This window comes from Biomphalaria glabrata, chromosome 3, assembly GCF_947242115.1.
Source record: "Biomphalaria glabrata chromosome 3, xgBioGlab47.1, whole genome shotgun sequence".
NCBI classification, from domain to species: Eukaryota; Metazoa; Mollusca; class Gastropoda; family Planorbidae; genus Biomphalaria; species Biomphalaria glabrata.
In genome coordinates, this window is record NC_074713.1 from 20,029,062 (window position 1) to 20,054,526 (window position 25,465).

General features: G+C 33.1%; 2 protein-coding genes across 3 annotated transcripts in view; one reads left to right on the plus strand and one right to left on the minus strand.

Moving 5' to 3' along the window:
• Positions 1–8,715: 8,715 nt before the first annotated feature.
• On the plus strand, positions 8,716–25,142 carry LOC106059312 (elongation factor 1-gamma). Its single transcript, XM_013216893.2, has 11 exons — positions 8,716–8,822; positions 8,955–9,104; positions 17,674–17,737; positions 17,885–18,027; positions 18,308–18,451; positions 18,588–18,717; positions 18,868–18,998; positions 19,517–19,596; positions 20,039–20,211; positions 21,094–21,218; positions 24,883–25,142. The coding sequence occupies exons 1-11, from the start codon at positions 8,811–8,813 to the stop codon at positions 25,033–25,035; spliced, it is 1,305 nt and encodes a 434-aa protein (XP_013072347.2). The 5' UTR covers positions 8,716–8,810; the 3' UTR covers positions 25,036–25,142.
• Positions 24,883–25,465, minus strand: part of LOC106059311 (serine/threonine-protein kinase D1-like) — a 94,034-nt gene continuing 93,451 nt past the window's right edge. For both annotated transcript variants that reach the window (XM_056023903.1, XM_056023910.1), the window contains one exon: positions 24,883–25,458. In XM_056023903.1, coding sequence (XP_055879878.1) covers positions 25,454–25,458 — 5 coding nt within the window. In that variant the 3' untranslated portion in view covers positions 24,883–25,453. The remainder of the gene's footprint in view (positions 25,459–25,465) is intronic.

Consider the following 25,465-nt stretch of genomic DNA (forward strand, 5'->3'; position numbering starts at 1 on the left):
GAAAAGTGTTTGATGAAAGGTCGATCAATTGTAGGCAGTGAAAAGTGTTTGATGAAAGGTCGATCAATTGGAGGCAGTGAAAAGTGTTTGATGAAAGGTCGATCAATTGGAGGATGCTAAAAAAAGGTAAATAAGGTACGGTTGTTTTTTTTTTTTTTGTTTTTTTTTTAAGTGAAAAGTGTGAAAGCGGCTCAGTGTGTGTTTGGGGGGGGGGGGGGTAAAAGCAACACAGGGTGTATTAAATATTGAGAAGCCAAAGAAAAGTCAGAGATTGTAGGTAGGACTAACATTATTTGTTGTGGGTGAGTCGGGGGGGGGGGGCGGAAAAGCAAAAGTGATACTAGAATTCACGGGCCAAAAGCTTAAGTGCGTATGTACGTGTGTGTGAGGGACGTTATACAGCGGGTCTTTCCGAATCAAGTCAAATGTCTATTTCGGAGAAATAACGAAGCGCAGGGTAAAAATTTAACAAAAAAATGTGGGTTCCAGAAAGAGGGAGAGAGAGAGAGAGAGAGAGAGAGAGAGAGAAGGAAAGAGTAGGAAAGCAGGTAATTTAATTTCATTGTGACTGATACACTAATTCAAGGACCAAAAAGTATGTTTGGGTTGGGAGGGTCATTAAAATGTGGCCCCCGTTTACTGAAAGTTCCAAAAAAAAAAAAAAAAACGAAAGGGAGGGTATGTTCGAAAAGAATAAACAATATAAATCATGGGAACAAACAAGAGATACCAAGCAGGATAATTAATTACCAATAGTTAATTACCTAATTGATCATTTATTTATTCTTGTTTTCTCAAGTACAAGAAAGAATTGTTACAACTTTCAGCTTATTCCGAGATTGGGTGTGGGAAAACAGACAGACAAACAGACAGAGTGAGTTGATATTAGCTTTGTAAATAAAAAGAGCTATTAAACCTCTTGACTAACGCGAATGTAATAATTCACATTCTATGTGCGAAAACTTCGTATGTAAACTAAAACACATTCGTCATGAGGTGATGAATGCAGGGTCGAATTGACCATGTGGGCATTCCATTCAAGCAAATGTCTGGTGGACAGTTTTGTAATGAGACTACGGGGGCGTCGAATAAGCCACATGGAATCGCAGTAAGGTCCATTTCATCTTAATCATATTCTCTTTTCAAAGAGACCCACGGAGTGTCGTGATTCCGTACTGTTTAGGCCTACTTGAAACTTGATAAAACACATGGAAAAAAAACCCTCTTTAAATAGCGTTAACAATTATTTAAGAGGATTAAACCCAACAAATTTAGCCATCTGTGAATACTGAAGGAATAGTTTCCCTTGTTGGAATCAAACAAAATAATTAATTACCAGTAATTAATAATTTTTGGTTATTTTTTAAAATTGATTCATGTCTTGTCTATGCCAATGAATAATTGTGCGAAGTTTCAACTTGATCCGAGAATGAGAAAAGGGGCGGGGGGGGGGGGGGGAAATAACGAGTGAGTTGATATAAGCTTTGTAAAAAAAAAAAGCTTTTGTCTAAGTCATGCAAGAGACTGCTGATTCATCATAGAATAGAACACTAAAATATCGCCATATGGAAATACTATAAATAGCTATGTGTATCCCGTGTTTGTAAACTTGGATTTTTAGAAAGTAATTTCTGCACTGCAGTCAAGTGTTCTAAGTTCTTTCGTTAACACATGGTTCACAGCACAAATTAAATTTCAATTTTGGACGGAAGCATTAGACATTCACTCAACAATAGCGTACTTCTTTAACTAGCGATAATAAAGTAGATTTCATACGAAGATTAACTGTTATCATTAAGATATTGTTACAATTATAGCTCAATTATTTTCTATTTAGTTGGCTAAAGTAGCGTCCTTGACATTGCTTAGATGATCATGAACATCTCCAATAAACTGGCCAGAAGCATATTTCCTATGAAGAGGCCATGAAGAGGCTTCTGGCGATTTTATTGGAGATGTTCATGATCAAGTAAGCAATGTGTGTGGAGAAAAATCCTTTCACCGACGCACATTCCGCATCCCATATGCTAGGACAAATACTCCTTCTTCCCTAGTGCTATTAGAGCATGGAATGGGCTGCCTGAGCTAGCCAGGAAAACCAGTGACTTCGCAGAATTTAAGTCATTGGCTAATATGCATGACTGAATGCATGACACGTAGGACGTAATCATCTTCTTTTTTTGAAGTAACGTCTGTATTATATAAGATAAGATAAGATTTCACTCAAACGGAGAAGCACGGTGGTAGTCCAAAGAAACGGAGCTTTAAGACTTAGAGTATAAGTAGGTAAATGTTTTGGGGTCGCCCTCATGCAAAGAGTAGGTTTTCTGTCATTAGTGTTCTAGTTGTTGGTAGAATTGCAAAGACAGCGAATTGAAAGCCGAAACAAGAACAAAAGTCATGTCATACAAGATTTTACTGTCATTTGAAAATATCTTGACAGAATTTTTTACCTTAACATCTTTTTTTTTAGAAAACGTATAATCTAACAACTGACTCTGTCTGTTGGATAAAAAGTTTGTACACGTTATTCCTCCGATACCCCATGTCGGAACAAGCTAAATTTTTTCACTATTATTTCCTTTATCTGACAACACACGAATCAATAGACCAAAATTAACCAGTTCGTTAATGAACTATTGGTAATTAATTATTTTGTTTGGTATCTCAAAAAGGGAAAGAAATCCTACTTGACTGGGGTGGTGGTATAATCTAAATCAGTCCCCATTTATAGGTCTCCACTTTAAAGTACGTTTGAAATAGACAATAGAGAACAATACAATCTTCTGACTACCAGAGTGGTTAGAACGTCCTCTTGAGGAGGCTTGAGTCATGAGTTTATTTCAGGTCGTTCCCCCCTTTTTTTTAAATAATGCTTTTACAAAATGATTACGGTACAATTCACATAGATATCCCTTTCTTTCTCTCCCCCCCCCCTCCCAATCCCATTTTTCCGACTGGTCCAAATAAGTGATAGTATCATGGTATAGTGAGAAAGCTAAAAGCATGAAATTGCGCTAAACAAAAACAAATTATTAAAAATATTTCTAGTCGCACAGATTTATTGTTGTTGGTCTAGATCTATTGCAAATGTAATGACATGATTGATCCAAACTGATACAACTAGACTTCGTATAAACTTTGTTATTTGTTAAATGTTGTTTAAATTTTTCTTTTTAACTGACCACATTGACTACGTTGAGTCTGGACAATGAGGTGATTTGCCCGAAACAAGAGCGAGTAGAAAATAAAATGCGATCTAGACTGTCGTCTGCTTGGTCTCGAATTCAAATTCTGACTTCCGCCATATCCCGCTGTCCTACAGGAGGCGTGGGCTAGGATGTAATAATGGTCAATGAACCTTTGAAACATGTAGAAGAGACAACAGCGAATGAAAGGAGAACAGGCCTACGATGAAACACATGTTTTTAATTTTTAGGACGGCCATGAGACCAACCCAACTCTAATGAGTACCTCACATTGTTTGAGGAAAGTAAAGGCGATTGCTCGTTGTGATGGCCACATGACACCCTCGTTAAGCGTCGGTCATTGAAAAGATGGCCTTTACATCATCTGTCCTATAGATCCCAAGGTCTTAAAGGAGTACTACCTTAGTATTAGCAGCATCTAGACGATATGGTTTGGTGCTATGGCATGACGGTGCATTGCTACCAGTCAGGATTGCGCATTGTTTCTTTATAATCAAATCACACACACACGCACACAAATCTGGTACCTAGTGCTGCCTTTATTTAGCAAGATGTAGACTTGTGTCGGACTATCGGAAGAGTATGGTCTGAAAGAGGGCCTCCATATTTGGACACCCAGAAGAAGGTCAAAGATGTATCCACGTCCTTCTGGAAGATGCCATAAGCTAGAATGCTGAGGATAGGCTTGGAAGAAAACTGTAAAAAGTAAAAACAACAACAACAACAACAACAACGAAATCAAGTTGATTCCCTTGCGGGTCTTGGTTTCTAGATTTAACGTTAATATACCGTTTCTCATATTTCTACCGGTGGTGCAAACTAGATGCAAACATTTCTTTAGCCTGCCAAGGGAGCGTTATATGCTCCCCTACATTGGTTCCAGGAGGATTTTAAGAATGTAATGAAAAAGAAAAGAAACTTAAAGAGATGGCAAAAATGATTCTGTTTTTTTTTTCTTGCATATATATTTACAGTATGTTTGGAATCCAAAATTATCGTGTGGAGTTTTTGATCTCCCATCGAGCGCCTCCCCAGGTGGCGGATAGGGGAATGCCCTCCAGATATGGTGGGTACCGGGGAAATAAAATACCCGGGGTGGACCTAAATCAAACCTGCTGCCTTGCAGGAAGTGGAGGGATCCACAAAGGCTAGGGCACCTTACCCGAAAATAAAGGCAGCTATCTAGAGAGCTGAAAGGGAGGGGCAGCCCCCCAGATAGTTATGCACAGGGCTAACAACTCTGTCATATAAAAAATACTGTTACGAAAGCTAATACACACAAGAAAACCCGGACAGATCTCAACGGAAACGACCTAGGCCTGGAAAAGGACATGATTTTTGTTTTGCGACATGGAACGTGCTAAGCCTTTATAGAGAATGTGCGCTAGCCCAACTTACTGAAGTGTTAAAGAAATATAGGATATACAGGAAATCAGGTGGAAAGACTCGGACATTCTCAGAACCAAGGAGTATACTATATTTTATAGTGGTGGAAGCACTAACAACTTAGATATATGTTTTGCTGTTAAAAAGGAAATGGTAGGTAATGTCATTGGATTTAAACCTATAAGTGATAGACTCTGCTCACTACGTTTGAAAGGAAAATTCTTCAACATATCATTTATCAATGTTCATGCCACTACTGAAGATGCAGATGATAACACAAAAGAAGCCTTCTATGATGGACTGGAAAGAATTTATGATGAAGCACCAAAGCATGACATCAAAATAGTCCTAGGAGATTGCAATGCAAAAATTAGAAAGGAACCAGCATTCAGACAAACGATTGGCAAAGAAAGCTTACACGAAGAGACCAACAATAATGGCATAAGATTAGTGGATTTTGCATCAGGAAAAGGAATGTCTATCAGCAGCACAAAATTCCAACATAAGAATATTCACAAGGTTACCTGGATCTCACCTGATGGCAACACCCAGAATCAAATAGATCATATACTCATAGATAAGAGACATGGATCAGACATACTAGATGTAAGAAGTTTCAGAGGAGCTAATGCTGACTCAGACCACCTACTAGTAAAAGCTAAACTTAGACAGAGAATAAGTACCATACACAATTACCAAAGAAAGAGAGCACAGCAATATGATAGTCAAAAACTCACAAAGGATCCACTTGTTGCAGAAACTTATAGAATGGCACTCCAAACGCAACTGACAACATTATAAAAGGACAGCGAAAATAACATAAATGAGCATTGGGAAATAATAAAGCATGCTATCAAAAGAACAGCAGAAGAGGTAGTTGGATTTAAACAAAAGAACGAGAAAATAGGGTGGTATGATGATGAATGCAGACAAACTATAGAAGAGAAGAACAATGCCCGAATGATAATGCTACAGAGAGAAACCAGGAACACTAGACTGCAATACAATGAAGCAAGAAGAAGGGCCACAAAAGTTGTAAGAAAGAAAAAACGGGAATGGGAAAAGTCCAAGATTACTCAAATTGAGGAACTAGCAAAGGAGGGAGACATGAGAGGAATGTATATGAAAATTAAAGATGAAAAGAACGGATTTCAAGCTAGATCACACATGTGTGAGAACAAAGATGGTCACCTTATCACAGAAAACAGCAGGGTCATTGAGAGATGGGCTGAATACTTTGAGGAGATCCTAAATACCACTGAAGATGGAGACAATGGAGAATATGAACTGCCACATGGGGGACCAGATCCCTTAGTGAACCCTCCAACACTCATTGAAACATCAGAAATAATTAGGACCATGAAGAATCACAAAGCACCAGGAGAGGACCAAATCACTAATTAAATATGGAGGGAAAGACTTACATTCCCAAATACACCGACTAATATCAAGAATTTGGGAAGAAGAAGTAATACCAACAGAATGGGAAACGGCTCTTATAACCCCAATACACAAAAAAGGATCCAAGTTAAAGTGCTGTAATTACAGAGGAATCTCTCTACTAAATGTGACTTATAAGATACTGTCTAGGCTTATAACTAAGGGACTTGGAAAATATTCAGAAGAAATCTTAGGTGACTACCAATGTGGTTTCAGACCCAACAAATCCACAACCGACCACATCTTCACACTAAGATGTATACTAGAAAAATGCCATGAATACAACATACCAATCCACCAACTCTTTATAGACTATAAAATGGCTTATGACAGTATCAGAAGGAAATACCTATATGACACTCTACAGGATTTTGGAAAACCCAACAAGCTGACAAGACTTATACATATGACATTAAACAACTCAAAAAGCAAAGTCATAATACAAGGAGAACACTCACGGGAATTTAGGATTAAACGAGGATTAAGACAAGGAGACACACTTTCCTGCATGCTTTTCAATTTAACACTGGAGAGAGTTATAAGAAATATACACATAAACACTAGGGGAACTATTACTGACTACTTCAGGAGAGAAAACACGGGTCCACAACCAACAGGGACGATATATAGCCAACCTCTACAATACCTTGCTTATGCCGATGACATTGCTTTATTGAGTAAAGAAACCTCTGACATCGCTAGAGCCTTCATACAACTAGAAGAAGCATCTCGACCAGCAGGACTTGAGGTCAATGACAGTAAAACCAAGTACATCACAATGACAAGAGACAATCAAACAGAGGGACAAAATATCAAAATCAAAGACCACGAATTTGAAAACGTCCAAACTTTCAAATATCTAGGAAGTACTATTAATTTCAAAAATGACCTACTAACAGAAATAAAGGAAAGAATAGCAGGAGGCAACAGGGCATTTTATAGCACCCACCATTTACTTAAGAGCAAAACGATTTCAAGGAAAACCAAGAAAATAATATACAAAACCATAATAAGACCAGCAGCAATGTATGGAAGTGAGACCTGGACACTGACAAAGACATCTGAAAATTTACTTAACACTTGGGAAAGAAAAATTCTTAGGAAAATCTATGGTGCATTCAGGATGAAACAGGGTGGAGGACACGCACTAACCATGAGATATATCAATTGTATGAAGACCCACCAATAGTGAACGAAATAAAAAAGAACAGACTACGTTGGGCAGGTCACCTTGAAAGAATGTCAGACAACAGAGGGGCGAAAACCGTATACAGGCAAAAACCAAAAGGCAGGCGACCCAAAGGCAGACCCGAATGCGATGGATAGATGATGTGGAAGCAGATCTGAAGCAGCTCGGGGTTAGGGCGTGGAGACGAAAGGCCCAGGAGAGATCTGAATGGAAGGATGTGTTAAAGCAGGCCAGAGCCCTCCATGGGCTGTAGCGCCACTGGGATGGATGGATGGATTGGAATCCAAAATTACATAGACCATAATGAATGATAACCCATGACCATTAAAGATAGTCCGTTTAATCTTTTTGTTTTTAAAAATACTGTTTCGTATATAATTTTTAAGCCTCTTTCTGAGATAGCACTTAATAATAATAATAATAATTTTATTTATAAAGCGCTGTTAACAAACAAAATGTAGGCTCAATGCGCTGTAATAACATTACAAACACAAACACGACAGACAAAATGACAATTAATCTAAAAAAAGTTTTAAACAGATAGGTCTTAATGTTCTTCTTAAAAGTGGTGCAGCATGTTGTCTGTCTGAGATCAATGGGGAGTGAGTTCCAAACCTAGTGCACTGAAAAAGCCCGCAGCTTTTGAGAGAAAGCAGAAATACATTCTCTTCGGCGTCTACAACGAACTTTTTTTTCTCTTAGTAAGAAAAGCGCACGTCAATCAAAGCTGAGAAATGCATTCATCCTAGTCAAGCAAAAAATACGCGGGTAAAACTAAGTCTAATAGAAGGAGGCAGCACTGACCATTATAACTGTTATTCAACGAACATTAGACTTTTTGTCACTGAACTTTTTTTTTTCAAATAAAACGATGTAGCCTACAACAATAGGGAGAAAATGGACCATTCTGACATAGGGCCTAATGAAGTTGGGAAAAATCGGAACTAGTGTAGAAGGTTTAAAATATCAGAACGACACATCTTCACCCCCACAATTGGGCCACAATCAGAGAAAGGCTGGGTTAATCATTGTCTTTCCCTATTAGTATAGGCCTACGTACTTTTTATATAGGCCTAAATCGAGCAATAAACAGCTTGAGTGTAGTCCTATACCAGCATAAATGCATTGTTATTGTTTATTCTAAAAGGCAAAACAAAGCCAATACAGCTTAAGTAAACAAAACATCTAGATCTAGACCCCAACGGCGCCCCAACTCCTTAATTTTCAATGTGCTTTATATAGATCTATATTATACATGTACATAAAATCGAAAGGCTAATAGCCCATATATGTTTCAGAATATATAATCTCAAATACTTTTAAGAGACGTAATGTAAGTTATAACTTATAACACGTTATGTGCAAACTAGTTGATACACTAAGTTACCCACATCTATGCTCTTCCGCCCCCCCCCCTTTTTTTTTCTTCAAAAAAATAGATCAATAAATAAAATGAAAAAAAAAATACGGTAGTGGTGGACAAATGTTCGTATCGATGCGGTTGGTGAAAACAGCAGCACAATCACTCATGATTATTTCCGTACTCGAATCTTACAAGTAAGTGTACTTCCTTTTTCGCTTATGACATGGCGTCCGGCGTAAGTGTTCTGAGCATCGTAATTTCTATCTCTGACTATCGTTGCAGGCATGTAAAATATTTTACATGTAATCATTGTTTTTTTCACGACACATTCATTATTGTTTTATCTAATTTGGCTATTTATCCCCAGACTCTTTACACTTATCCCCAAAGCTTCAGAGCGAACAAGGCTCTCATTGCTGCTCAATACAGTGGTGCTGATGTAAAACTCGACAGCAAGTTTAAGTTTGGTGAAACTAATAAATCAGCCGAATTTCTAAAAAAGTTTCCCAATGGCAAGGTAAAACATCACTAGTCAGTAGTCCATATATATAGGTAGTTCGATAAAAAATTCAAACTCACAATATACTAATAAAACCTATATGGTTGAAAAGGGCTTGAAAAAATATTTCCAACCATACTAAATTTATCATTGTATGACAAGTGGAAGGGGAGATATTAATTTTTATTTGAGAGGGGAAAATTCTTGATTTTTTAGATCCATGTCATTTCTGTTCACTACCGGAAGTTGAATCAAACTGGGAAATAGGTCAAGAGTATTTTTTTTATTGTGCTGCCAATTGAGCTAATTTTGTAACAAGAATGAACCTCATATTTTTTTAAATTTATTTTTTGAGTTTCCTTTTATTGCATGTAACATGGAATTTATTTTGAATGTATGGATAGGATTATTAATTATATTTAAAGAAAAAAAAAGTGTACTCTTAATGAATATATAATAAAACACTTTTTGGATTTGAAAAATTACTTAAGTTTGTTAAAAAGTCATTTTTTTAAATTTAAATCTTAAAAGAGAAATAAATAATGTTATTTTAGTGTCTGGTATCTATACTTTTAAAGTATGAATTAATTATTATGCTGAAAATATTATTTAAAAAAATGAAAAGTAATGCTTTGATTTCAAGTAATTTTTGATGCATGAAAATGTAAATAATTTTTACATCTATATCAATTCTATATAAAATCTGCAACACTATTTAATGAAGAACATAATGGGTATCATCAAAATATTAAATACATTCTAAATATTAATGTCTAATGCATGAATATATTTTTTAAAAATGTCTAAGTATTCTATTTTATAGGTTGATTATTAATTAATGTAGATTTATTTTTTGATTCCAACAAATGTTTTTTTTTAATAAACTTTACAATTATCACTCATTAGCAAATCAATCAAATAAAATTAAAATACATTTAGAGAGATGTAAAATAGTATCACAATTAAAGAATAAATATAATCCCAGCATCATCCTCATATTTTTCCCAATAAGATATTGCAAATTTCACAGATTTTGTAAACAATATATTTTCTTCGATCAAAACATGTGTTTGAGGATTTTGCACACCATTGTCTTTCAAAGCAGCTTTTATTTCATTTGCCATTTCATTTCTTTCTCATCTGTCCACTCTCAATTAATTTGAGTTTGATTTAAAAATTGAGTGGAGTTTACTAATAGTATTTATCATGGTTTAATAATTAATTAGAGGACAACCAAAAGCATTATATCAGAGAGGTAAATAGCAACTCTTGCGAATCTAGCAATTTTTAATGGAATGTAAAGGTCCTTGATATCTTTCACCTAAATATGACAAAATTATCATAGTATTGCCTTTAAAATTTAATTAAATTTATTATATTTTTGTATAAAACAATAATAGCTATATAGTATTGTTAATAAAAAAATCTTTAAATTAATAGTATAAAATATAATAATAATAGTAAAATAATTATAATAACTTATCTAGAGTAGTTGATCATTATGTGATGAAAACCAAGATTAAATTATATGAATATTACTAGTGGCACAAACTAATTTAAAAGATAACTAAGAATTTTTGTTTAAAATTATACAGAACTACCCTAATAGATAACATCAAATCCTATATTGTATTGAATTGGAATAATTAGAAAAATATTTAACCTTATGTAAAAATAATTAATTTTATATGTAGATTAATCAATTGCTTTTAAAAAGAAAATATTCAAATCATAGATGGTTATAAATAGGGGGCCGATTGAGAAGGATTTAAATATGTACTGACAGTGATGGATGTATATATGTTCTAACAAAGCTCTTGATTTCATGGATAAAAATATTTCTGCCAACTCTGTCATAAAATATAGTGTTCAGTGCTGAAAATGTCAACTATCGATAATTGGTCACAAATTTGAGTGAATCGAGAGGACTTCACTGTATGTCGTTTTTTTAATTGAATAAGGTCGATAATACGGTTCTAATTTATTAATTATGCATTTTTAAGCAAATGCCCAAATGCCACTTTTTTCAAAAGCTTGCCTTGTGGACTAATTCATATGACAAACATAAAAACAAAAATATGCAGTCATTTGATCTTCAAACAAATAAAAACAAGCCAACACTGGCGTAATCGGGACATTCCTTTTAAAAATATCAACATTCCAGGTCACATTGAGCACAAATTTTGTACAAAAAATTAAGAAATTTTAATTTTACTATGAAATTCAAAATACCATCGTTTTGGACCTAGGCAGACTTTCAAAGGAAAAATGGAATACTACTTCCGGTGTTTATACGCGGATATCGAACTACCTAATATATAATATTAGGCCTAAATATATTCTAGAATAGTCTAGATTTAATTTAGATTTAAATCTATATAGATTCTAAATCTAGATCAGTCTGATCATTATTCAAATCGACAAATGATGTGTTGATGTAGATCTAGGTATGTGAAATAAAAAAATTATCTTTGAAAAAAATTTTTTCGTTAGTACATCATTAAAATACTTTGAAAGAACTTTCCAATGAATGTAGAGTAAAGGATGGTTGGCGGACACCCGGGTTTCGTCTCGCATATCAGACACCTCGATGTATTATTATTAAATCTTCTTTATTTGAATGTTTACTACCCAACTTCCGCATAAATATTGCGCATGGACTATTTTGTCACACTTCCGACACGTACAGCTCCCTTTTATATTGAGAGAAAGTAATTATATCTGGGGTCAAAGTAGACTACTGTAAAACTTAGCTTTTTTTCTCCCAAGGCCAAGGGGAAGAACGAGATAGGGTCTGGAGCTAAGACGATTTTTAAGCCCCTAGATGCATTACCCAATTAAAACCCAGATATAATGCTTCTAAATAGGCACTAGAAACATAAATTGTACAACCCAGACTCTCCTTTCCCACTTAAACATGTAAATAGGGGGTGGCCAACAAGTTTTACCTTTCTGAATAAGAAAACATATCGTCATATGACGCTTGTCATCAAAGGGAAATAACTTGACACAGTACTTATGGGGAAATAAACAAATTGTTATTGTTTTTTTTTTAAACATTTACAATAATAATTTTGTTGTTTGTTAAAATAATATAGTACAAAATGTATATTTAAGTTACGTATGTGTTCTTGTGTGTGTTTGTTACATGTTTCAAAAAAAAAAAATTCGTAACATATTTATAAAAAAAAAAAGTTAATGTGGTGTATGCAAAACGTATAACCATTTAATATGCAACAAATATGTACAAATGTTATAGCACTTAGGTGCACATATGCATACAATAATAAATTGGCATCAATGGGCAACTGAAAAAAAAAAAGTCACAATAGCAATATCATTGTAGACCTCGAGCCTACAATTATTGATCGACCAGGTGCGCTAAATTACCATTGTGTGAAACATCAACAATCATCAACAATCTAAGAGATTGTCAAAATCAAAAGAGAGTATACTACATGAAGTCTCCCCCCCCCCTTTTTTTCCCCCCTTTTTCCCATGTCTCTTAAGCATACCATTACACGCTCTAAAAAAAAAAAAAAGCAGGAGACTAGCAATTATCTGACTGGTACCATAAAGGCTAAGGTGAGACAGGCACGCACTGCGTTAGTGGAGCTGTGCTACGGGGAAAAAAAAGTGCCCCGTAGGTAGACTAGAGAGAATAGTCCTCTTCTCACCCCCAACAGAGGCGATTTTTTCCCCTAGCGCGACCAGCTAGGCTAGGCCCAAAGTAGTGGCCGTGGTGTGACGTCAGTTAGAAGCCGAGAATGAAAGCGTGGGAAAAGTGATAATATGGCTTGTGTCGTTGAGCCAATGTACAGAATAATAAAATTAAGGATGAAATGTCTTAATAATAACATGTTTAATATATAGAAGACATCTATTTCCTTTGAAGTGTCCGATAAATCTCCAAACCGGCCAACAACTTTTACAGAGACAAAAATCATGACGAAAACTTTTACGCATCAGAAAACCCAACCTACCCCTCTTCACATCAGATCTAATTTTAACTATGCGTAGTGATACATTACAAAATAGCTATTTTTATAGACAAAAGGATGACGAATTCATTGACACCATCAGTTTATTCATAGGTTAGACCATTACGGAGTTATGAATTTTGAAACTTAAAAATGGCCGGAGAATGGCTTAGCGTGTCCGACAACCATCCTTTACTTTACTCTAGGTTAAACAGAAAGTTATGATTCTTTTCGGGGAATGGAACAATAAGGATGAGAGCGTCTAGCTCGCTCAGCCCGCGAGACACCCCCCCCCCAACCCCGCTCAAAATGTTAAAAAGTTGGAATTGAGTTGCGTAGACAATAGATCTACTTATTAAATAAGAAATTAAATAGTAGATCTATAGTAGCTTCTTATATTAGGCACAGCTCATCGAATTCTCCTTTAAGAAACACGTCGCTTTTTTTGTTTATAATTAATTTGTTTTTATGTTTGGAGCTAAAAATGATGTTTCGGGACAGTACATGTCCAATTTTAGATAAGTTCCTGTATTTTTGTTCCGCTTTTCCAAAGCAGATGGCAGTTTTTTAGATTCTCGGTAACCAAGTATGTAAAGCTATTGTTTAAACCTCCCCCGGCAATTCATACCCATAAGGGATGAAGGCTATATTATGAGCCTGTTTGATCGTAGGCTGGTGGATCTATCAAAATAAGCTTCCAAACATCTTTAGAAAGACATTCCAATCACATTCATACTGTTAGCTGTTAAATAAAATTAAAAAAGGTGTTTCAATGAATAATAATGAATTAAACACATTCTCCTATAGTGCACAAGGCAAAATCATATTAAGAAATATTATTGGGATTAATAAATCTATTTTTTTCAATAAATAAATGTGACCTAGATCGAGATACCTAGAATATATAATTTATGAATGAAAGAAAAAGTGTGGGCTGCTAATTTGAAGCCAGAGACCATGCCCACTGCAGGTGATCATGCCAGGCGAGTGCTAGTGGTGAGGAGAGGTATACACTAAGCGTGTAGTGTCACAACCTATCATACAGGCAGTGGAGGGAAGGGGGAGAGAGTCATGAAAAGAATTATAAGCATCTATGGGAGGGAGGGGATGTTAAGGTGTAACAAAAGGAACATCCAAATTATGAAAAGAAGAGGGTCCTTGGATGGGAATTAAAAGAAAGAGACAGAGAATACATGTAGCCTAGTTGAAAATATCATGTTTATTAAATTATAATAATTAATTTATAGATCTAATTAAAAGAAAGAGACAGAGAATACATGTAGCCTAGTTGAAAATATCATGTTTATTAAATTATAATAATTAATTTATAGATCTATAATTATATAGATTTATTTCTGTCCGTTTCTACACATAGATTATATAGGTAGGCATATATATATTATATATATATATCTAGAGAGAGAGAGAGGCAATATACTATAAATACATATTGCAGAAGTGAATCTACTTCTTTTAATACAATCTAAATAATTTTTAATTAACACAGATATAATTTATTAGCAATAACATAGTGGTGTTTCTTAAGGGTGCTCGATGTGCGCTAAAGGAGAAAGCACAAAAACTGCGTTTATTATAGGAGCATGAAGTGGCCTGATTTATTTTAAAATAAAATCTTGACTATGAGTGGTAATTCAAAGAAACACAGCTATTTTTAAAGTCCTTTAGTTGCAGAATAAAAATCTGCTTTGTTTTTTTGTAAGTTAAACCGTCACCAAATAAAAAAATAAAATAAAAATTTGACCTAGTTCCCTAATACGGTGTGCCTAATATAAGAATCTACTATAGTATTATAAGAAAATTTCTAGCTCACAAATCTGATTTCATTTATAGATCTAATTATGAACTTCACTTGTTTAGAATGTAAAAATTGATAAAATAAACAAATTATCGGGTCTAGAGTCTAGAGCTACAAGAAATGTCTGAGGGGTGTGGACAAAATGGTGATGGGAGAAATTAACAAAATATTTAAAAAGTGGGATCAAAATCGCCTGAAACAATTATTTTCAAATGCGCTTTAAAATAAAAAAAAAATTAGAAGCGATCATTAAAACTCTTTAAAATCTATTTAGACTTTAGAGACCTATACATAATTGCTATATCTACTAGCCTATGCAAGATTTTATTCTTAAAATAGTTTAGTTTTCAAAAAAAATTAAAAATTCCATAGGGAGCAGTGCAAATTTATGCATCATTATAATCGATAACAATTAAAGTGAGCAAAGTATCGTGATAAAACTTGGCAGAAATATGGCCAGATATATATTCTATTAGCACAAAAAAAATCAAGTTCTAAAACGTAACCTGAAATGAGTATCAGTATAATTTTTAAAGTCCACATGAAAAAAATGTTCCTCAATATAAAATGTATCCATATTCACCCATTTTAGCAACAATTTCAATGGATTTAAAATCATAATTGATTTCAATCAAGGGCCTATGAACAGAAAGTAAGAAAAACGGAACTCAAAATTTGACGCCATTTTTTTACTTCCGGTCTTACGGATTTTCATATATCTAGTTGATGTGCTGTCTAGATTCAATATTTGACAATATGATCTCATTCTCTGAGACTAATGACACTAATCACTAAAAAAAAAAAGTACTGAGCTAGACTTGTATGACTTGTTCTAGATTTCTAGATTATTAGGCTCTTCAGTCCGGCTGAAAAAAACTTTTAGTCCCACTTTGACTTTGTCTTTGGTTAAAGTTAAGACCTAGATCTATCTATATTTTAGACACTTTATTTAGTTTAGTTAGATCCTAGATCTCTCTAAGGTGAAGGGCTCCAACAGTTTTGATTTGTATATATGCTCTCTATCTAAAATAAAAGTTTACAAAAGGACTGCTTGATCTATAATGTTACTGTTCATGCTCCTTCACACTTCCTTTTCCTTGCATAGGCAAAGTGGTATGGAATAATTTTTTTTTTTACCTATATGAAGGGTCATCTTGGCTATGGGACATAAGTCTGATGACTTATCAGCTCAGAGAGACTTGTATATATCAACAGGAAACATGTTATTGCATAGTCTAAAGCTAATTTATTTGGGTTTTTCAAGAACTGACAAATTTTTTCTATTTCCTTCTCCCCCTCCCCTTCTAAATTATTCTTGTAAAAGCAATTTGTAATTTCTAGGGCAGTCAGCTGCAGGTAAATATTCTAGTGACCTTGGGTTGACCTTAATTACCAAAAATTTTGTCATTGAACATATTGGGGAATACAGTCTCATCCCTCAATTGTTATGCAGTTTTATATTGACCAGTGAGTCAAGATTGGTGCCACTGGTGGAAATGTTACCATGGCATTTTCTTTCATAGTCATAGACAATCTTTTTTTCATATAAGTGCATCTTTCAGTCCTTTTTTTTTTTTTTTTTTTTTCATAATGTACTTCATAGCTACAAATTTAAACTTTATTAGGTACCCACGAAGCGTCGTCGGCCGATATAATTTTGTTTCTGTGGCGTCCCGGCTGATATAATCGGCCGACTTTAGATTGCTGATTTTCTATTCCAATCCACATTTTAAAGTGACCATTTTTAAACTTCAGATCTATTAGACATTCTTCATCCTGTCAGATCCAAAAATAGCCCATTTCCCCATCTGTTTTTGTGTTTACATGCTAATTATTCACCGGCGAATTTTCTTGCGATATCTGATGCTAGCCCTGGTCCATGAGATGTTACAAAACATAAAGTTTCAAATACTTTTAGTTGTTCTTTTTTAATATTACAATTAGATTTAGATCTAGGAATAATGAGAATATTTTATATATTAAATCTAGATCTATTCATGAAGTGGCTGATGATCTAAAGTCTAGACCTAGTCAAAATTTAGTGAAATTTAAGACATTTTAAGATAGATTGAAGCATATTAATGATAATATTGATTTCTTTATGCATTCAGTATTCTATTTCTTCAATTTTTAAATGCTTTTAACTTAACTGAACAAAAAAAAAAAAGATTATCTATTTTTTTCCTTCACTGTTACTTGTATAAAGGGTAACCAATTCACTAAAAAAAAATTTTTTTCAAATCTAATGGTCCATTTTTAACAAAATTATATATATTTATAAAGGAAAATGAATGGGCTATCCAATTACATCAAAACTTTTGTTATAACTCTAAAAATGTTTCTCACAGAGGTCAGCAAACAAGCTTTTTTGTTGATAAAAAAAAAACTATCATACTAATTAGGTCAGGGTCAAGGTCAACTGATTAAATTCAGGTGTTCAATATATGATCTATAGTGTTCGCTGTCCAATTACCTTTCAGAATATATATAAAACATGGATATCAACCTTCATTTTATGGCATTTTAAGACCGTTTTCTAACATGCATAAAAAATGCTAAAACTCCCCAAACGCCACAGAAAGTTTCTTAAGACGCTTCGTGGGTTAAGAAAGGGTATATTATGTAAATTTATTTAATATAATGGCTATGATGAGTGAAGGAATTTGATTATTCATGATACAGTATCATTCGCCGTACTGAGCCATTGGACTTTCAATTTTAATGCTTTAATTTAATGTCATCTTTAGAAAACAAAATATTTTAAGTTGGTCTCATTTTTAATGGTTAACAGGTTCCAGCCTTTGAAGGACTTGATGGATTTGTTCTGTCTGAGAGCAATGCCATAGCTTATTATGGTCAGTTTAATTATAATTTAGACAAACGTTAACTCCCTATTTTTTGAACCTATATTTTGAAATTAAGTGTAGATTAACCATTTTTTTTTTTGGTTAAAAATTACAACTCAAAATCAATATAGGTATATATTGAATCTAACATTACAGTTTCCAACTCCCAGCTCCATGGAGAAAATAGCAAAGATGCTGCACTTGTACAACAGTGGATAAGTTTCAGTGACAATGAAATTCTTCCTGCAGCCTGTACATGGGTATTTCCTTGTTTGGGAATTACTCAATTCAATAAACAGGTTTGAAATCTCTACAAAGATATATTACCTTAAGAATATGCTACTCAAGTTAGATAATGCAAAAGTATATTAAAATTGTAGCAAGCTGAATTCTTTTTCTAGACTAGAATGAATTTATAGGATCACAAGAATTGCTTTGTAAATGTAAAAATTGGGGTAATAAAGTTTCAGTTCACATGGTCAGCATGTAAAAAAAATAGAAGTATAGTATCATCTTTTCACATCAGCAGGGTGTGCCATAGGACAGCAATCCTGGATAGGTTTTGTGTTTTATCTGCAGGACACAGACCGTGCCAAGGAGCAGATTAAGAAAGTTCTCTCCATACTGAATGATCACTTTTTGACCCGTACATTTGCTGTTGGAGAGAGGGTTACTCTTGCTGATATCAGCCTTGTGTGCAACTTGCAGTCATTGTATGAACAGGTTTGTCTTTGATAGCCTTAGTTTTCAATAGTAGGACACATTAGTTTAATGATTTCTTATTTCTAGTTTAGATACTGATTTCTTGGTTATATTTTTATGTAATCAATTACAAGCAGCACTTTGCATTCTGTAACAGGTACTTGATCCTGAATTTCGTAAGCCATACCAAAATGTCAACAGATGGTTTAATACTGTCGTGAATCAACCACAAGTTAAAAAGGTTCTTGGAGAAGTAAAGTTAGCTTCCAAGATGGCCACTTTTGATGGTAATGAATGTTTTACATTAATTTAGAGTTGAAGGTTCACTGTTAACATTTTATACTTTTATGCACTATTTTAGTCTTAATTTCTAAAAGCTTATTTAAAAAAATGTACACACTTGACATGTAAACAAAATAAATCTCTTTGTAAAACAGCCAAAAAATATCAAGAAATACATGGGTCTGCCTCTACTGGTGGAGCTGGAGATAGCAAGAAAAAGGAAAAGAAGCCAGCACAACCCCAAGCTCAACAACCTAAGAAAGAAAAGGAAAAACCTGCTCCTAAAGTATTTATCCTTTGTAACATAGTTTCTGTAAAAATGTTTGAAAAACAAACATTGCCAGAAATAGATTCTGCTAGCTAATGAGACTAACTCGATGATGGGCAAACTTTTGTAGAAGCTGGCATCAAAATTTGTTTACTATGCGTTTGTCAATTTCAAATCTGAGGCAATCATATGTGAATTTGTTGTATTAAAAACTTATAATGTGAGTGAAAAGGTTAATTTTGTTTAAAAATTTTAGTAAAAGTAAAGTTCCCTTCTCAGACGGTATGAACAACTAATTTAGAAAAAAAAATTGAATCTTGTATATGTCTATTCCTTTAATTTGTTCTTAAAATTGTATTTAAAGTGTCAATTTTAAATGAGCAAAAATGGCAATGATGAGTGAAGGAATTTGATTTAACTGAAACAATATTCATTCGCCGTACTGAGCCTATTTCTTTTTTGCTCAAAGATATAAATGATTTTAAAATTTCCCAACTTCGTTGGTCAATGTGTATAATATGTTTGCTTTATTTCAGCCTGCAGCTGTGGCAGATGAGGAGGAAGGTGATGAGCCTAAGCAGGAATCTAAAGATCCTTTTGCTGCTTTGCCTAAAGGGTAAATTCTTTTTGGATTTATTGATTTCCTCCTTTCAAAGACATGTCAGTTTTAAGCTGATGTGTAAGACTGGGAGGCACAGAATCATGATGACATCACCTGTTGCAGTTTATTCTTTTATGGATAATCTGTTCATTTAGTGATCAGACATTCTTAAGCTGTAAGCCTTACCAACCCTTTAGTCTCTGAAATCATTTGTGCTGTATGCCTGAACTGCAGAGGGACATGCTCACCTTTCTTACTAATTTAAGTTATTTATCTCATAAGAATCACAATCTGTTAGTGTCTTTCTATTGAAGTAAAAACATCTTAAATTCTGACACCTATATAAAACAAAATATTGATCAATTTTTGGCTTATTACTAATGTAATTCATGTTTCAGAAATTTTAAAATTAAAACGTAATCTATAACTTAAAAATTTTTTTTACTCTTTTTATCAGAACAATGAATCTGGATGAATTTAAACGTGTGTATTCTAATCAGGATATTTTGACAGAAGCTATTCCCTACTTTTGGAAAAATTTTGATAAAGAAAATTATTCTTTATGGTATTGTGAATACAATCAGAATCTGGAAGGAAAAATGTCATTCATGGTGTCAAACTTGGTTGAAGGTAAGTCTGAAAATAAGTTGTAGCTAGCTTGCTTTAATTAAAGAGGAAAGGTTTTGCATGCTGTAGGCCAAGTCTGGATTTATCATTTAATGCCAGCAAATTATTTGATCCAAATGGGAACATTACCAATTAAACTTAATCTTTTATTTCAGATGTCCTTTTATTTTTTAAATAGCTCTATGCTGGGTCCCCTGATAAAATGTAAGAAATAAACATTTCCCAATATTAAAATTAAATATTTAAAAAAAAAAAAGGCTAGATTAATAGTCACTTCTGATAATTTAAGAATATGAACAAATCTAATTGAAAATGTTTAGTCATTTTGGTTCATGTTAATCTACAGGCTAAATAATTTCAAATTTTCTATTTTATTAAAATTTATTAACGTGAGTAGACCAAAGCCATGTTCAATAATAGGTTTAATTTAATATATCTGCTAATATTTCAAAATTTATCCATTTCTGTTAAATTCAATGTTTATTTGAAAAGGTCTAGATCTACTTGTTTTATGAATCATAAATTGTATTAAGTCTTGCAGAGAACCTAAAATATTATATTTATAGTACTTGAGTTACTCAAATGAAATTAAACATATTCATAAATATTTGAAACAGTCAAACATGTCACAAATAAGAGGTCATGCATGCGCTGAAAAGAAAAGGTACAAGTCTTAATTGGGTCGATAAGCTATTTTATTTTACCTCCATTCATATTTTTATATTCAAGTATTTGCTTTACTTAACATTTTTTTTTTATTGTTAATACACTATATCAGTGACTATATCAATGGTACGCGAATTATGGGCTGCGGGTAATATCTGGCAAGTAATTGAATATAAGTTTGAAAATCATGATTTTTTAAAACAAAAAATATTTTTGTAGGTATGTTCCAAAGATTGGACAAGTTCAGAAAGAATGCTTTTGGCAGCATGATAGTGTTTGGGGAATCCAAAAAGAACTCTATTGCCGGTTTGTGGTTCTGGAGGTATCCTGAACTTGCATTTACTGTAAGTGTATTTATGAAGTCAATAAGTCATATTTTTTTCCCTATAATGCTCAACAAAATGCTGTCTGCATAATGCAACATGAAAGAATTTTTGTTCATGTGCTCATTATTGTTCTTAATTTCAGAAATTAATTTATAAATCTTTTAAATCCATCTTTTGTTGGTTTGTTAAGATCAAAATGGCAATGATGAGTGAAGGAATTTGATTGTTCTGAAACAATATTCATTCGCCGTACTGAGGCCATTTGAATAACATTACCAATTGTGCATAAAAAATTATCAAAATATTAGTTCCCTTTTGGAAGATTCAAAAACTATTTTAAAAAATAAAAAAATTTGGTTTACATTTGTATTATAGATTTTTAAATATTGTGAATCTGACAAATTGTAGTTTTAAAAGATTTTTTTTTAGTGAAATAATGTTAGTTTAAAAATAAAATATTTTAAGAATAAAACAAAATTTGAAATTGATAGGTAATGTTTAAATCTATCAGTACTTGTGGGCCTTATTGATAAACCTTAATATTATTTACTTTTTAATTGCTAACAATTAATAAGGAACTGAAAGGGAGAAATCTTATGGCCCCCTTGATGTAATTTAGTAACACTTCCAATACAATAAATGCAGAGCCTTGGGTGATGCTTCATTATGCACTAGGTGCAAAGGGCCAGATATCACAGTGCAGTGAGACAGGATCAGTTGGAAGTTTGTTGAGCAGCATAGTCAAGCATTTTTTTTTATGTCATGGTAGTAGTTTCTCTGAAATCTCACATCCTACATAAAAGCTACTGGTACTACATGTAATATTTCCCATCCATTTCCTATCTCACATCCTACATAAAAGCTACTGGTACTACATGTAATATTTCCCATCCATTTCCTACACTCATTTAAAAGATATAAAAGATTCTTTGATGTAGGCCTATTTATTTGATTGCTTACTAAGCAGTATCTTAATGGGAAAAGTTTATATTATCTGAAAAAACTCAATACAAGAAAAAAATGGCAATGATGAGTGAAGGAATTTGATTGTTGTGAAACAATATTCATTCGCCGTACTGAGGCCATTTGAAAAATTAACATTACCAATAGTGCATAAAAAATTATCAAAATATTTATCTTTTTGAAGATCTAAAAAATGTAAAAAAAAAAAATAGTACGTTTGTATTATAGATGTTTAAATATTTTGAATCAGACAAATAGTAACTGTTTTAAAAGATTTTTGTTTTTAGTGAAATAATGTTAGTTTTTTTTTTAAAAAATATTTTAAGAATAAAACAAAATTTGAAATTGATAGGTTATGTTTAAATCTATCACTACTTGTGGGCCTTATTGATAAACCTTAATATTATTTACTTTTTAATTGCTAACAATTAATAAGGAACTGAAAGGGAGAAATCATGGCAGTAGTTTCTCTGAAATCTCACATCCTACATAAAAGCTACTGGTACTACATTTAATATTTATCATCCACTTCCTACACTCATTTAAAAGATATAAAAAGTTTCTTTGATGTAGGCCTATTTCAGACCTGCCTACCGTTACGCAAAATGCATATTCGTTACGCAAAATCTCCCAAAAATGACAGGCAGTAAGCAAATACGCATTTAACCCGTCGCGTTACGCATTTCGTATCTTTTTTTTCCCTCTCTTGACTAGCTTACGAGAGGTCACTGAGGTCACGCTAAGCCGTCCTGTTGGGGGGGGGGGGGGGGACAGAAAAGGTGAGGGAACACATTGTGTCCAGATCTGTACGTTGATTGGTTCTTAAAAGCAATTAGATTTAGTCTAGAAATGAAGAACGCGAGAGTGAGGGAGTGGCAGGTTGGTACCGTCAGTTAGCTGATACACCAACGTGACTTTTTTTTTTTTTGTAAGTTCATTAGTAGAAATTAATTATGTTGAATCCCTGATTCCCGTATTCATTTGTATAGAAAAAAAATATCGAAGTGCTATCGATTCAAAACACATTGAGTGACATTGTAGATATCTAGTCTAGATCTGGATTCTAGATCTAGAATCTAGATAGTAGATAACTTGTTATACAGGAATAGATCTAGCTAGTCATTATGTTATGTCATCATGATTCTCTACATTCTACATTACTCTACAATCTAGATCTCTAGATCCAATTTAGTAGTAGTATGATTTACTAGCTTATCTAGATCGATAACATCTACTACCATCTAGTCTAGATCTAGACTAGATTCTTAGTCTAAGTATAGAATAGATCAAGGATGAAGGTAGGCCTACGAAAGTTTGGAGTAGACCTACGTTTGTAGCGGATCCACAGCATCGGTAACACTCTTGAGCCCAGATCTAGAGTAGATTATATTCATTATATAGACATAGATCCAGATCTAGTCTGGATATCATCTCTATTGTCGTATTGATCTAGATTTAGATTGTAGATCTAATCATGACATCTAGATCTAATATTATATATATATATATATATATATTTGATCGCGTAAGTGTTACGCATTTTGGTGCCAAAATACGCATTTTGACCATCAGCGTTACGCATTTGGACTTTTTTTGGTAGGCAGGTCTGCTATTTATTTGATTGCTTACTAAGCAGTATCTTAATGGGAAAAGTTTATATTATCCGAAAAAACTCAATACAAGAAAAAAATGGCAATGATGAGTGAAGGAATTTGATTGTTGTGAAACAATATTCATTCGCCGTACTGAGACCATTTGAAAAATTAACATTACCAATGGTGCATAAAAAATTATCAAAATATTTATCATTTTGAAGATCTAAAAAATGTAAAAAAAAAAAAATAGTACATTTGTATTATAGATGTTTAAATATTTTGAATCAGACAAATTGTAAATGTTTTAAAAGATTTTTGTTTTTAGTGAAATGTTAGTTTTTTTTTTTTTAAATATTTTAAGAATAAAACAAAATTTGAAATTGATAGGTTATGTTTAAATCTATCACTACTTGTGGGCCTTATTGATAAACCTTAATATTATTTACTTTTTAATTGCTAACAATTAATAAGGAACTGAAAGGGAGAAATCATGGCAGTAGTTTCTCTGAAATCTCACATCCTACATAAAAGCTACTGGTACTACATTTAATATTTACCATCCACTTCCTACACTCATTTAAAAGATAAAAAGTTTCTTTGATGTAGGCCTATTTATTTGATTGCTACTAATCAGTATCTTAATGGGAAAAGTTTATATTATCCGAAAAACTTAATACAAGAAAAAAATGGCAATGATGAGTGAAGGAATTTGATGTTAGTGAAACAATATTCATTCGCCGTACTGAGCCATTGACAATTAAAAGAACAGGGAATAGTAAATTTAATACTTTTTTTTAGTTAGGTGTAATAACATTGTATTAAAAGTCCATTTATAGGTAGATTTTTTTTTAAGAGTCAGTATGCATGCAGGTATAATTTTTTTTTAGTGAACCAAGAATAATGTAATCTGATCTTATTTGATTTAATATTTTTGTCTTAATTTAATTATTTCTATATTGAATGGCAATGATGAGTGAGGAATTTGATATGTTATGAAACAAAAATCACTCGCCGTACTGAAGCCAATATCTGAATTGAATGTGAAGACATTTTTTTTAAAGCTTTAAAATCAAGTGAAGGTGATTTTATTAAAGATTAATCGGTAACTCTGTTTTATCCATTAGCTTTCTCCTGATTGGATGGTAGACTATGAATCTTACACTTGGAAAAAGCTAGATCCAGGTAGTGATGAAGCTAAGGATCTAGTACAGAAGTTTTTCTTGCAAGATGGTGACTTTGGTGGCAAAGTTGTGGCTGATGGAAAGATATTCAAATAAATCTGAATGTGTGTTAAGTATTTATGTGTGTAAGCAATGTTTATCAGAATACCACAACTTGTTCCTTGTCATAAGGTTAGAATAAATTGTCTGGCTTTTAAGCCTAATTATCAAGTGTTTGTTTGATTTGTGTGAAAGCTGGGAAATAAAACATTTAATTCCTTCCATAGATATTTTATTAGTCACCACAAAACTTCAATAGTTAAAATTATGTTACATTCATGAAGAAAAAAAATACAATAAAAATTTTGGCAAACACCACATTTGAGAACATCAAACATTTCCTGTAGCTTGAACTATGCCATAATGAAAGTGCTGTGCACATCCTTAAAAACTAAAAACTATGAGTGTAGTAGAGATAACTGTGTTTAAGCCTGCTGGTGAAGAAAAGACTTGAAGATTTATGTAAACTGGCTGGTCAGACTGAAAG